The sequence below is a fragment of the Canis lupus genome, chromosome 4 (genome assembly GCF_003254725.2).
Source record: "Canis lupus dingo isolate Sandy chromosome 4, ASM325472v2, whole genome shotgun sequence".
NCBI classification, from domain to species: Eukaryota; Metazoa; Chordata; class Mammalia; order Carnivora; family Canidae; genus Canis; species Canis lupus.
In genome coordinates, this window is record NC_064246.1 from 23,153,235 (window position 1) to 23,168,201 (window position 14,967).

The window sequence follows — 14,967 nt, forward strand, 5'->3', positions numbered from 1 at the left end:
GCCTGCCACCCAGAGGGGTCTGTGCCACAGCCCTGACAGCTGGCTTCCTGCGAGTTATGGCTCTAACAGTAATGGGTGGCTTCCTTAAGACAAAAGCCATAGAACAACTGGCTGCCTCTGAACTATTGCTCCCCAGCTCCACATGCTTTTTAACAGGCAAGGCCTGAGCACTGAATGGCTGGTAAAAGAGGCAGATGTCCTCCTCCCCAGGCAGCTGTTTAAGGGCTGTCAACCCTTTTGTTAGCCCTTCCTAGGGCAACCCTAAAAGGCAACCGTCTGACCATTTCATCTGCCTCAAGGCTGCAAATATGTAAAAGGCACATTTGTTCCTGGTTTTGACTTCAAGTTGATTCTAAGAAGCCACTGGGGAAGGGCGTTGGGAGGGGAGGCTGGTTTTGTTTGAGGTGTTTAGGTTTTTGTTTAAACTGTGACCCTCATCACTGCCTGTAGAAATGTGTTGACCTACCAGTTGGGAAGGCTGGAGGTTGGGCAGTCCCAGGATCAGAGCAGAGATGGGGTGAGGTTTACATGACAAATAAACTGAAGAGGAAACATGGAGAATCTTACGGGACAAAACATAATGAACTTTTGGGACCTAAGCCCTAGATTGTTTTTATAAAAAGACTTGGCTGCTGTGGTCTCAAAGAAAAAAAAAATCAAAGACAATGAAAAACATGATCTTAATCGGTAGGAAAAAACATAGGTTAGAAGGTTCATAGTCACCCTGAATCTAGCCTGCCTGGGAATTTTGACTGCATCAATGGCTTGGGTTGGGGTCCCCTTGGGAAAACAGAAAACAATAGCTTCTTTTCCGTGTTTTCTTTTTGCTTTGCGGTTGGATTTAGAGGTGGTGCTGCAGGGAGGCCCTGGCCACCGATGTCCTCATCTCCCAGTAAATAAAGCAGCCTTGCTGGCTTGTACAGCAGCACTCTGTGGTGGGAGAGCAGTTTGTTGGTAGACTGGGGGTGGAAGCCCACCTACTAGCTGTGTTATTGGGCAAGTTCCCTCATCTATTTTCTATCTGTAATGATAATACCACCCATCTCAGACCTCTGTGAAACTCGTGTGTAACTACACACTGTTTGAGCACAGTGGGCGTTAAAAAAATATTAGTTCTTTTCTCAGGTTGAGAAGGCTCTAATGCTCCAAAGTTATGAAGATGTACTAAAATCCTTCCCCACCATCTCAATCCTAGTCTTTTAGCAAAGCTCAATGCATACCGCCAGGGCACTGAGGAAGTAGATTCTAGACAGCTCCCCCATTCCAATACTATCGTGTGAGGTCCTTGATCTGTTACAATTACCAAAGTTGCCCATCAAGAGTTTGGACAGGCAGTGACAGGATGCCCATCAATAAGACAATAGATGTTTCCAGACTTTTGAAGGTCAAAATGTTTCCCACACTCTGGGTAGCTCCTCCAGTGGGATTGGTCCTCTGAAATACCTTCAAGCTGGGTCAGCTGATTTGCGCTGAAAGCAAATCAACAAGAATCCATGACTGTTCATTAAACCAATAGCAAAGCTAATTTAGGGGAGAGAATCCAATTCTCCAGATGACAGCTAAACAAGTTGTAGAAAATGGACAATTACAATTTATAAAGAAGAAAAGGGTTTCCTAAACTTTGAATTACTAGGTTGGCCTTTTCAAACGAATAGGCCCAAAAGCTACTGGGTGTATTTGTTAAGTGGTACATACATTTTATGCATTTTTCTGTTTGTATTTAGTATTTACCAATACAAAATGGAGGAACCTTAGTTTCCAAATAATAAACTTAAATTTAACCACATCTTTAAAACCATGTAATCTCATTTCTGGATGACCTCGTAAGAATTTTTAAAATGTACAAAGATACTCCATCCAGAACTGTTTATAATAGAAAACCTGGAAACCAACTAACTCATTGTTAGTCATGGACCAACTAGTTAAAGTGTAATACATACACACAATGGACTACTGCACAGACATTAAAAATAATGTAGATCTAAAGAAAAAAAAATAATGTAGATCTGTACCTGTTGACAACTAAGATGACCCACTACTTCCTACTGGATGAGAAAAGCTTGTTACAGAAGATCATGTGCAATATGATCCCATTTGGTATAGTATAGTATAGCAGTTGTCAAACTTTCTGGTCTTGGAGGTCCTTTACACTAAGAAATTATTGAGGATACCTATGGATATCACCTATTGTACTTGAAAATAAAACTAAGCCTGCCTCTCAATTTTGCTGTGAACTTAAAATTGCTCTTAAAAAAATTAAATATTTAAAGAAAACTCCTAAGGGGAATGCCTGGGTGGCTCAGCGGTTGGGCACCTCCCTTCGACTCAGGGCTTGATCCCAGGGTCCTGGGACTGAGTCACACACTGGGCTCCTTGCAGGGAGCCTGCTTCTCCCTCTGCCTATGTCTCTGTGTCTCTCATGAATAAATAAATAAATAATCTTAAAAAAACAACTCCTAAGGAATTGGGAAGAAATGTTTATTTTAAGATAACACATTACATATTAACAAAATAATATATTTTATGAAATACAACCATATTTCCCCAAAAAACTTAGCAAGAAGACGGCACTGATTTACATTTAATGTCTGGTTCAAAAGATGACAGGTAGATTAGCTTCTGCATTATAACAAGTATATTAGTTTGTTAGGATTGCCAAAACAAAATACCACAAACTGGGTGGCTTCAACAACAGGAATTTATTTTCTCAGAGTCCTGGAGACTAGAAGTCCAAGATTAAGGTGTTGCTATGTTTTGCTTCTTCTGAGGCCCTTCTTCCTGGCTTGCAGATGGCTGCCTTCTTGCTGTGTCATACATGGTCATTCCTCTATGCACACACGTTTCTGATGGACTTTTCCTTTGGTTGTCAAGCAATCCTTCATGAAGTATCTTCCTTTCTAGTTCTTTACTAACTGGACATTTCACCACACCACCGTTGATGTCATGAAGGTAGCAGCCAGGCACACTGCAGCCCACGGATCAGGGCAGAGGCAGAAGGCACTATCTCAATCTGGGTCTCTCTGTCCTGGATGGTCAGTTTCACTGTAATCCTCAGGCCCCTCCAGTCACTGGTTGCCTTGGTGATGTCATCACCAACCTTTTTTGAAGACAGACTCAGAGAAGGCCGATCTTGGAGGCCAGGGGTCTAATGTGTCCGTATTTCCTCTTCTCATAAAGACATCAGTCAGATTGGAATGGGACCTACCCCAAAGGCCTTGTCCTCTATTTTTTACTTAATCACCTGTTTAAAGGCCCTGTCTCCAAACACAACCACATTTTGAGGTACTGGGGGGTTAGGGCTTCCTAGGGATATAATGCAGCCCATAAACAGCTGATAAAAATAGCTAGTAAGAGCATAGTAGAAATACTGAGAGCGAATGGAGTCTAAAAACATATTACTTATCATGGAAAGCTGCCAACTTACAAAATTCTAGAAAACAAAAAAATATACAAGCACATATTCCATTAACCATCAAAGTGATGATGTCACCATGTCGCATAGCCTCTGGAAAACTCTAAAGTACACGCACGAGAGAATGAGAATGAAAAAAGCAAATAATACCTTTGTATTTTTAAGAAAACAATCTGGACCTCACACACAGCTCTAAAAGGCTCTCAGGGATTCCCAGGGGTCCACAGGCCACATTTTAAGAACTGGTGGTAGAGACTGTTATGACCTCAGGCAAATCTCCTAACCTTGTTAAGCCTCAATTTATAAAATGAGGGTAACGATAATACCAACTTAAGTGGGCTGTTGTAAAAATTAATGAGTAAATACTCGGGACACCTAGGTAGTTCAGCTGGTAAGCCTCTGCCTTTGGCTCAGGTCATGATCTCAGGGTCCTGGGATTGAGCCCTGTGTCCAGCTCCCCATTCAGCTAGGGTGGGGGGTGGTCTGCTTGAGATTCTCTCTCTTCCTCTGCCCCATCCCCCCACTTGCACTCTTTCTCAAATAAATGAAATATTTTTTAAAAAATGAGTTAATACATAAAAGACAAATGTGAGCATTCTGCAAATAATAGCTGTAATTTGTGAAACATTTAACAATATAATATGATTTGTGCTTAAATGCATAGAGTGTAGTAACCTCTGGATGATGAAATTTGTTTTTATTTTTTATTTTATTTTATTTGTAGATTTTATTTATTTATTCATGAGACACACAGAGAGAGAGGCAGGCAGAGGGAGAAGCAGGCTCCCCCCAGGGAGCCCGATGTGGGACTTGATCCCAGGACTCCGGGATCATGCCCTGAACTGAAGGCAGACGCCCAACTGCTGAGCCACCCAGGTGCCCTGAAATTTGTTTTTAAATCAACATTTAAACTGAAGTATAAAATACACATAGAAAAGAGCATAAAGCATAAAGAGTAGCTGGATGACTTGCCACAAAGTGAATGTATTTGATCTTTTGTTTAAAAGTACATTTTATTAACAACAAAAAAGTTATTAATAAAAACAGCCCCAAGGGCAGGCCTTTTGCTGGCCTGCAGCATCCTGGGGTATCTGTGTTCCCTGCAGGCATCAAGGGAGAATCTGAGAGGTGTTCCTCCACTCAATACACCCCTGGTGCTATTGGGTTCCCTTCAGCTTCAGGAACAGAGCACGGCACAAAAGTGAATCTGAACCAAGCTTTGGGTCTCTATGAAGCTGAATTCTCATCAATGTAAATTCTGGAGCTCACTTAAAAATAACCACCATAAGAAATGTTGTTTATCATGTTTCTACCATGGATATGGAGTTTGTCCAGAGCTAATTCATTGTATCTCCTCCAAGAAAATCAAGATTATTCTCCCATGATAAAGTTCTTATATAACAACACAGATCTTGTGTGGTAACTGCAGGAGAGATCATTTTCCTTCCTCCTCCCTGAGGAGCTGATGTGAAGCCAGTCAAACACTGGCTGGAGTGATGTGAGCTGCCATTTAACTTTATTCCAGCACAGAATGAATTGCTAAGTGATAATATTAAAGGAGATTTGATTATAAACACAATAGCAAATTTTCCAACATGTACCCCATACGGTTTGGTGAGAGGCGATCTTGAATCTTGGAAAATTCTCACAAATTTCTACAACTTACAAGATTCTAGGAAACACAAAAATACACAAGTATATGTTCCATTAACCACTGGAGTGAAGATGTCACTATGTCATGTAGCCTCTGGAAAAAGCCACTGCAGAGTTGTGAGAGGAGAGTAAGAAAGGTAACTTACTCGTGAAAAATTACTTAATACAATAGGAGGCGCCTGGGTGGCTCAGTCAGTTAAACATCTCCCTTTGGCTCAGGTCATGATCCCAGGATCCTGGGATGGAGCCCCCACACCAGGCTCCCTGCTTGGTGGAGAGTCACCTCTCTCTCTCCCTGTGTCCCTCCCCCTGCGCCCCTCCCCCTGCTAGTACTTTCTCTCTCAAATAAATAAATAAAATCTTAAAAAAAATACAATAGGTCCTTAAATGCACAGGTATTTCTAAATTTTAAATAATCAAATCTCCAATTCTATTAAGAATTTAGGATTTGGAGGCACCTGGCTGGCTCGGTTGGCAGAGCATGCGCCTCTTGATCTCGGGGTTGTGAGTTCAGGCCCCACGTTGGGTGTAAAGATTACTTTAAAATAAAAAAAATTAAAAAAATTAAAAAAATAAATTAAAAAAAGATTACTTTAAAAAATAAAATGTTTATATATTTATATAAAAAAAGAATTAAGGATTTGATATACAAAGTTACACTTTTCCAAAGATAAAACTTAAAAAAAATTTACCAGAAATACAGGTCATAAATCTCTGACATCCAAAATAAAACATCTTTACTTCCTGTCAAGCCTGCTGAGGAAGCAGGTGTCGGAAAGCAGCCAGTAAGAAAGAAAGTGCCGGGATGAGATGAGGTCACTGAGCTCTGCTATCAGCTGCACTATCCAGTATGATCCCTTGGAGCATTCACTCCCACGTGCCATCTAACCACTGACAGTAAACAAGGTAAAATCTCAACTTAAATCAAAAAAAAAAAAAAAAAAAAAAAAAAAAAAAGAATGTTACTAGTAGGAAATTTCTGGGGGGAAAAAAACCAACCCTGCAGGCACTAATATGTAAGTTCTGGATGAATGATACATCTACAGGGGATAAGTGATGGCAACACTATATTCCAACACACCCAGACTTAGGGGGTCAAGCTAACACTGTATGATAATACTAAAAGAAAAACACAGTTACTGTGGAAATTCGTTTATTCAAAAGTGATCTGTACAGTCACACTGATAAACAAATCTGAGTGTGATACATAGCCCTTACTATGTAGTGGCATTAACACATAGGGTTCAGAATCAGACTTTTCAAACAGAAAGAAAGAATCAAAACAAGAGTAAGGAATGGAGAGAAGAGAAAAGAGGGGACATGGAGGGAGAGGGACGTGATTAGGAGGAGATGCATGTACGAGCATCACATGCTCTGCTGGAGTTCCCCAGCAGAGCATGTGATGGGACTGATGGGTTAGGCAAAGCTGTGCTGGGAGCCCTCTCTGTCTGCTGGTCTGTGGCAAGGAGGGAGGAACTTCTGCAGCTGACTGACCCTGTCCCAGGGAACTCTGCATCGTCCTGCTGATCTCCTCACTGTCTCTACTGCTACTGCCCTGAGAAGTAAATATAAAAGCACTATGATACTGTAACTCCATTAGTGGCCTGGAAAGAAGAAAGAGGACAGACCAAAGCAAAAGATAAAAACTTTATTTTGCCAAAGATAAAATTCTGAGTAGTAAGGGAACTGAAAGCAGGATCACAAAGAGATACCTGTTCACCCATGTTCATAGAGCACTATTCACAACAGCCAAGAGGTCAAGAAACCCACTGTGCACTGGTGACAGAGTGGATAAACAAAACGTGGTATACAAATACAATGGAATATTCTTTGGCCTTTTTTAAAGGAAGGAAATTCTGAGAAGTGCTACATCATAGATGAACCTTGAGAATATTATGCAAAGTGAAAGAGGCCAGTCACAAAAAGACAAATATTTGGGCAGCCCGGGTGGCTCAGCGGTTTAGCGCCACCTTCAGCCCAGGGCCTGATCCTGGGGTCCTGGGATCGAGTCCTGCGTTGGGCTCCCTGCACGGAGCCTGCTTCTCCCTCTGCCTCTCAATCTCTCTCTCATGAATAAATAAAATCCTTTTTTAAAAAAAAGATGGCAAACCTTATGTCATGTGTTTTTTACCACAATAAAAAAGAATGGGTAGTGATTCAAAGTTAAGGTACAGGGGCATCTGGATGGCCCAACTGGTTGAGCATCTGCCTTCAGCTCAGGTCATGATCCCAGAATCGTGGTACTGAGTCCTGAATCGGGCTCCCTATTTAGTGGGGAATCTGCTTCCCCTACTCCCTCTGCCTGCCGCCTGCCCCCCTTACTCGTGTACTCTCTCACATGCACACTCACTCTCAAATTAGAAAAATCTTAAAAAAAAAAAAAAAAGTTAAGGTACAGGGGCGCCTGGGTAGTTCAGTGGGTTAGGTGTCTGACTTTTGATTTCAGCTCAGGTCATGATCTCAGGGTCATGAGATCAGGCTCTGTGCTCAGCGTGGAGTCTGCTCGGTAATCCCTTTCTCCCTCTGCCCCTCCTCCTGCTCTTTCTCTCTCTAAAATAAATAAAATCTGGGGCACCTGGGTTGCTCAATCAGTTAAGTGTCTGCCTTTGGCTTCGATTATGATCCCAGGGTCCTAGAATAGAGCCCCACATTGGGCTCTCTGCTCAGCATGGAGTCTGCTTCTTCCTCTACCTCTGCCTGCTTCTCCCCTCACTTGGGCTCTCCTGCTCTCTCTGTCAAATAAATAAATAAATAAAATCTTAAAAAAAAAAAAGGCATAAAGGGAAGCAAAAATCAAACCTAAAAACTGTAGACATTTGATTTAGGTGGAGAGTAACAAAACCAAGTCTTTAATTCTCTTTTAAAGTATTAATATGAAAGAGTTTAATGGCTGGAGCAAAATCATTGGTGTATGAGAGAATGTGAATCTCTGCTCCCATGAGCTTGAGACATACATGTCCAGAGAGGAACTTCAGAAAGAAAGGTAGATCCTACGAAAAATGAACACGCAAGAGTTACACAACCACCATGTACCTCCAACCATCTTGGCTGGCAGACAGTTTGATGACTGTGGACAACCATTAGAGACCATGGTGTGTATGGGGAACCACCCAGGAAAGTCACCATCCGAATTTCTCCATCCGTTCTCAGTAATTAAAACAAAGGTACTTTCCCTCGGCACCTTGTGAGGATGTTCAATTTATAGTGTTTCCCAAGATCCACCTCAGGAGAAGTCAATTTGCCCACAGGAGGCGTAGTTCCCAAAGCTGTCTACTGTAAACCTCTGGGAGATGTGAATTGAATTGAGCTTCAGGGTACCAAAGTAGAAGTTCTCAAACAGCTGAAAAGAAAGAATACAAACCCAGAATGAATATCCAAAGGAAATTATAGATGAAAATAACAACAGATTCTCTTGTAAAAACACTACAACAATCCCAACAAACCTCTCGTGCTTTTTCTTTTCAGTATTTATTCTGAAAAATGATCCTGGAGAGAAGGGACGAGAGTGGGAGTGAGAAGAGAACAGCAGCTCTCTCTCTGGTGAATTTTAAAGCCTCCTCTGATAAAAAGCACTACAGAAAAAGGGCTGAAAAGTCAATTCTTTCAGAATTTATCTACTAAGCCGATGTGACCAAGCACTTGCATAAAACATCCTGGGGCCGCACTCTGACTGACAGCACCTCACCCACCATGCTTGAGGACTTTCAGTTCCTGAGTCTATCCTCTCATTTCGTTACAGCCAGGATAAGATGTGATACAGTACACTGCTCCACCTAGTTATCAACATTTAGTAGAAACGGAGACTAAAATAAATAGAAGATAAGGCTCCTCACCCACCAGTGATTCTGACAACCCCTCAAGGAATATAGAACTCTTAGACATACCAAACAGCCTTCTACTGGAGGATATCACACGTGCAAATGATAATATTTATCAAAAACCTTTTACTTGACTTGGATTGAAGCCAGCGTCCAAAAGTAAAGCATTTGCTCTTTACTTCAATTCTTTACTTTAAAAGCTTTCAAGTGAGTCAGAGGGAGGGACCTGTCCTTGTGATTAGCACATGTATACGGCAAAATCTAAAATGACATCAGAACTCATCCCAGAAAATTAACCACTTAGAAAACAGTGTCAAAGTGTAAAGGACTTACCTTTTTCTGTTAGGATGCAAGAGTTGCCACTTCTTAAAATGTCAGTAAAATCCCAAGAAAGCCTTTCAACACATATACCCAACAATGCTTGGGTAGAACGTTAAGGTGGGACCTTGGCACATAAGCCAGTGACTGTCTCTTCACTTATTTTTATACAACCTCCACAGCCATGGACTTCAGCCACTGTCGCCTTTCCTCTTCCTGCAATTAGTGGCCTAGCAAAATGACTGGGGTTCATTAAGGCTAACTTTATAAAGCCTAGTAAATATTGATTCTTCAACATGACATCAACTTGACCCCAAAGAGATCTATTTAGAGGTTGTAGGCTGCATTGTCTTGTCTTTCAGAAAGGTGATCAGCTCTTGCCTGCATTGATTTACACAATTAACTTCTCTTCCTGGCTTTGGCAGCCTGTTCAAACCATATCCATCCCTTTGTGTAAAAAAATACAGCCAAAATGGTTATCTGCTAATCCCTTTGCTGAACCTTAATTTGAAGTGAAAGCCACGTCAACAAGACTGGCAGATTTATAGCTTTGCAAACTGAAGTCTTCCAGGTACAAAAAAGAGCACCAAAGGGACAATAAAAGACTAAAACTAAACTAAAAGGGAACTCATAATACTTTCAACAAGTTACTTTTTCAGGATTAGCGGCTTTTGGGTCCTCTACCTTCTATTCCCTTTGCCCCTGTTTCCAAGTGATGGAGCCACACCTAGGAGTGGGCAGTGATCAGCCTCTGACTTCACTTTGCCTTTTGTGGATAACCTCTGGATGGCATGATTTGCCAGGGAGATCCTCGTGCTTCAGCTTTGAAGTAAATAGTAAATATGGTGGTAAGAGCAGCCTGGGAAAGAGTACTGAACTCAGTCTACATTCACACCCAGCACACAGGAGCTGCGTGACTGTGCGTAGATCACGCTGCCCACTGTACAAGATCAAGAGTGGCAAAGATCCGGTAAGATGAACAAGTCAAAGTAAACTGTAAGGCGCAACTAAAAAATTAAGTATTCCCTATGATGTTTTTGGTATCTCTCTGTTCTCATTAACCCTGAGCTTATTTTATCTTTCTGTATTGCTGTCTTCTTTCATACCTTTGATAATGTCACAAATGGATTTCTTACCCAGAAGTCACTAGTGCAGTGGTGATCTTCCTTCCTATCTCCACGCTCTTACTCCCTCTGTATGCTGATAAGGATTTTGTAACAATTTTTCACAGTTCTTGTGTGGGTTAGGCCTTGTTATATATATCTTTAGTCTTAAGCCTTTCTTTCATTTCTATCAATTATTTCTAGTGACATTAAAATGTAAGGTCTAGGGATCCCTGGGTGGCGCAGCGGTTTGGCTCCTGCCTTTGGCCCAGGGCGCAATCCTGGAGACCCGGGATCGAATCCCACGTCAGGCTCCCGGTGCATGGAGCCTGCTTCTCCCTCTGCCTGTGTCTCTGCCTCTCTCTCTCTCTCTCTCTGTATGTGACTATCATAAATAAATAAAAATTAAAAAAAAAAAGTAAGGTCTATTGAGGAAGGATCTTTTATGTCATTCACAGCTGAATACTACCATACGCTAGAACCATACCTAGTAGACTGTGTGTATGATCAATAAATATTTGCTGGAGAGAATGACAACAAAAACTAATGACAACAAAAGCTAATGTACATGTGTGTATATCTTATGTGAAAAGAGAAAGCTATGACATAGCCTTGTTCAGGCTGGATTTAAAGGTCACCACCTAGAAGTCCTTGAACAGGACTCACCAAAATTATATTACCTCTAATCATATCTCAACTGTAGCTAGTTGTCAGGAAAGAATTTGTGGTTAGTAATGGAAATTTCACATACTCCTTTTAAATGTCTGTTTCTTATTTGTCAAAGCCTAGACCCCTTTCTTAGCTCCAATTTCTAATCTGGAATGTCACTGAGCACCTGATGTGATGCATTTTCAGGCAAAGGCATACGATGTGGTTCTGTCTCTCGAGTGCTTATCATCTACTTAGGGAGACCGGGTACGAATCACAAGAGAAGAACATCGATGACATGGGTGTGTTCACCTTGTAAAAAGTTACTGATTTACTTTGTGATCTGTGCATTTCTGGATTATGTTCTACTTCAGTGAAAAAGTTTACCTAAAACAACATAGGTGGCAAAGATTAAACATGAAAAGGTCCAGACAACCAATAAATGCAGCGAGGTACAAAGAAAACAATGGGCACTGAGGACTCGGCACCAAGGACAGCCATCTGGATGGAGGAAATGGGAGCTGAGCAGGACAGCATGAAGGCAGAAATGGGCATGGTGAACCAGGCCAAGCAGACCGGGGTAGGTGTTTAGAAGGTCCCTAAAGAGTCACAGTGAGAAAGACTAAGGCTAGAGACGTAAGAACAGTGAATCACATGAAGGGACCCTGAGGGTTGGGTTCAGAAGTCAGACTCCATTCTAGATGGTAGGCAACCACTGAAGGTTTCTGAGCAGGTGGGTGGCCCAACATGAAAACCCTGTTTTAGGGAAACTGATATTGGTATGGTATGGTATACTGTGGCGCTTAGTGGAGTGAAAGAGAAAGTAAGGGAAACCAGGGCAGCAGTTCAGTCTGATATTGCGTGTCTTTTTAACTAAAATAGTATTTGTAGGCCTGGAATGATTGGAGCAGATGTGAAATACTCTGAATGAAACCCAGAAAACACTCCATGACTTTGTGAGTGTGAGGGAACCAGGAAAAGAGAAAATCATGGGTGACAGGATAAATATGAAGGTACCGCTGAGTAACAACATTTCTTTGGCGATATGTGTCCCAAGCCCCTCTCCAACCTCGAGTTTTCCTGTTTTGATCTGAATATATGCATTCATGGCATGAATATGTAGCACAGTTAAGTGATAGAATACCACCATAAAAAGCCTTATGACAATTCTTTTTTTTTGAGTAGTTCTCTATGTATTAGAGAAATGAACCCTGGTCTATGTTATGAATTGCAAATATAGCCCCCACTACCACCCCACCCCGTTTGTTATTCGACTTTGCTTGCTGTGGTTTTTGCCAGTCAATTTAAACTTTTTATGAACTCAAATGTATTGTTAACGAGATTTTTAACACAGTTACTAATGCCAATAGTATTAAATATATATTGAAAGATCATAATGAATGATACAAATATAAGTATTGACAACAATGCTAATAAAATAAATACTGTTACTGGCCAACTTACTGGGCAAGCATGTGTGCCAGGCTCTAGGCTGTGGGCTACACCTGACTATGTGACTGTATCCTCAAAACCCCAAGAAGCAGATACTAATTATTAATTTCTATTTCACAGGTGAACCTGAAATTTAAAAGGCTTAAGTGACTTGCCCATAGGTACACAGCAAATACATAGCAAATAAAGGGTATGAAATAAAGCTGGAAAAGAAAAAAAGAAAGTGGAGATTTAAACCCGGGCAGCCTAACTGGATGGGCTGGTGAACTCCGGCACCCCCCGTCCCCTTCCTGGGCAGTGCCCCTTCCAACATCTCTGCTTAAGCCACAGTGGGGGTGCTCTACCCAACAACTCGAGATTGAAACAAACACAGTCTTCCACTGGTTACTCCTACTTTCACTGCCACCTCTTCTTGAGGACCTGGTGTAAGAACTGGAAGGCTGGAAGAATTTTACTTGAATTCTGGTTGAAAATGAGCACGAGGGAGTTCTATTTAATTAAGTACCTGAAAGGGGAAAGAGGAAAAATCTTAAACTATAAAAAGGAAAAAGAAACTCGGTTGCTCTAGCTTAAAGTAGTTCATGAAGAGCAAAGTGGTCTATTGTTTGGGAAATAAAAGACTTAACAGGAAAATTTTAAATTAAGAAAGAATCACACCAAGGCATTTAAATCATGCTGTTTTTTTTTTCTCTTCATTGTTGTTTTAGAACAATTCCCTTGGGAATTCTGAAACCTAAACCATTCTTTTTCTTCCACAAACATTCTTTTTCTTTCTTTCTTTCTTTCTTTCTTTTTCTTTCTCTCTCTCTTCTCTCTCTCTCTCTCTCACACACACACATACACACACACACAGCCCTGTTGTGCTGGAAGCCAGCATTTTTTTTAAAAGCCTGCTACAAAGGAACATAACAATGAACAGCTCACAAAACCACAAATATTTGATAAGGAAATAAAATTAGGATTTAAGACTTCAAATATTTGGGATACTACTTATAAGCAGTAAGTACCAATTTGAACAATCTAAAAATTTTAAATCTAAGTAGGCACAGATATGACATTTGAAAGTTGCTGTGCACACAGCTGCTATCTTTTGTTGAATACTCCTAGTATCTTTAGAAAATAGAACAAACTTTCCCTTTGACCAAGTAAAGAGAGAAATGTGGACCATCAAGATGAAAGGTCTGGATCTGTTAAAAATAAAAACAGGCCCCAAATGGAGTCACCTGTGCTAAGCCCCACATCAGCAAACCAAGATTTAATATCTAACCTGACTGCAGTTTCAGCCTCTCCCAGGAATGTGACCTTTCACTAGTCAATCTGGAATTCCCTGGTCGGTAATGGTGGGGTCATCTGCCTGAGAGACCCCTGCCCTCCCCTAAAGGAAGGTGACTTTGCCTGAAACAAACCACTTCTTGTTGGAAACTTCCTTTTTCCACCCCCCTTCTTCCAATAAAAGCCTTTCATTTTATACAGCTCCTTGGAGTTCCTTTCTATCTGCTAAAATGGGATGCTGCTGGATTCACGAATCATTAAATAAACTCAATCAGATCTTCAAATTAACTCAGATGAATTTCGTTGTTTTTTTTTTTTTTTTTTTTTTAAACAGGTCGAAACCAAGGCTTCCCTGACAGAGACGTGCAAGATAAAATCCAACCATCCTGCTGTCCCCTGTTCACATGACCTGTGAAGCCTATCATTTCTTAGCTTGTACATGTTTGTTTCCTAGGGAGAACACAATGGGAATTATTGATTTCTAGTAATGTTGTGGTATACACTGAAAGAAAACAGTGAGATGGAAGGGCTGATTGTGGTCATTTTTCCTTGCATTCATTTCAGACCTTCCTCCCAGGCCCTATGACACAACTACCAAAGACCAGAAAGAACTCCACATGTAACAAAGATGATACAAAAAATCTCAGACAGAAGTGGGATGAGGGTGGAGAGGAGCCTTCTCGCATCTGTGACCTCAAGCCACAAAATGGAATGAATGGCCAATCCTCAATAGCATAATGGCACACCTGTTGGGGATCTCTGCCCATGCGGCTTCCCAAAGGAGGCTTGTTCTCTTTCTTCCATCTTAGACAAAGTAGTGGCCCCTCTCTCCAAAGACCTCTCCTTTACAGAAATCTAATTCTCGTACTGGGAGGCCTCAGTGAACTATTTGCTGTCTAACACACCTTCACTAGGAGGAAATTCATTTCAAAGTCCAAAATAAGGATCCAAATATCTAATTCCTATGAAATGTATAATCATTCCTGGCATATGTGAGTTAAACTAACCCTTAAAACATAAAGTGGTACAACTGAAAATAAATACTGGTGTTCAATTAATGCAAGTATTTGGCAAGATGTACTGGGTCCCATTTCTCCAGAAGAAGGGATGCTTTCTATTGTTTTCATATATGGGACTCAGACTTTTGAAACCCAAAGTAAACAGGAGTATCAAGTGCATGATACTTTTGAGGGTTTCTTAGTTTTTCTTCTATAATCTGTTTTACCAAGTTCTATTTCTTATAATTACTGCCCCCCCCCACTATAGATAAAAGTAACAGTAATAACACTAT

The 14,967-nt window shown here is 41.0% G+C and overlaps 1 protein-coding gene across 5 annotated transcripts in view; it reads right to left on the reverse strand.

The window, feature by feature from the left end:
• The window catches only part of ASCC1 (activating signal cointegrator 1 complex subunit 1), a 104,961-nt gene that overhangs the window by 451 nt on the left and 89,543 nt on the right, over window positions 1-14,967 (reverse strand). For 3 of the 5 annotated variants that reach the window (XM_025434786.3, XM_025434784.3, XM_025434787.3), the window contains exon 10: window positions 6,202-8,405. The exons of 1 other annotated variant lie outside the window; for it this stretch is intronic. In XM_025434786.3, coding sequence (XP_025290571.1) covers window positions 8,289-8,405 — 117 coding nt within the window. In that variant the 3' untranslated portion in view covers window positions 6,202-8,288. Of the gene's footprint in view, window positions 1-6,201; window positions 8,406-14,967 lie in introns of those variants that run through there. One more of the 5 variants, XM_049109039.1, reaches the window with a different exon arrangement.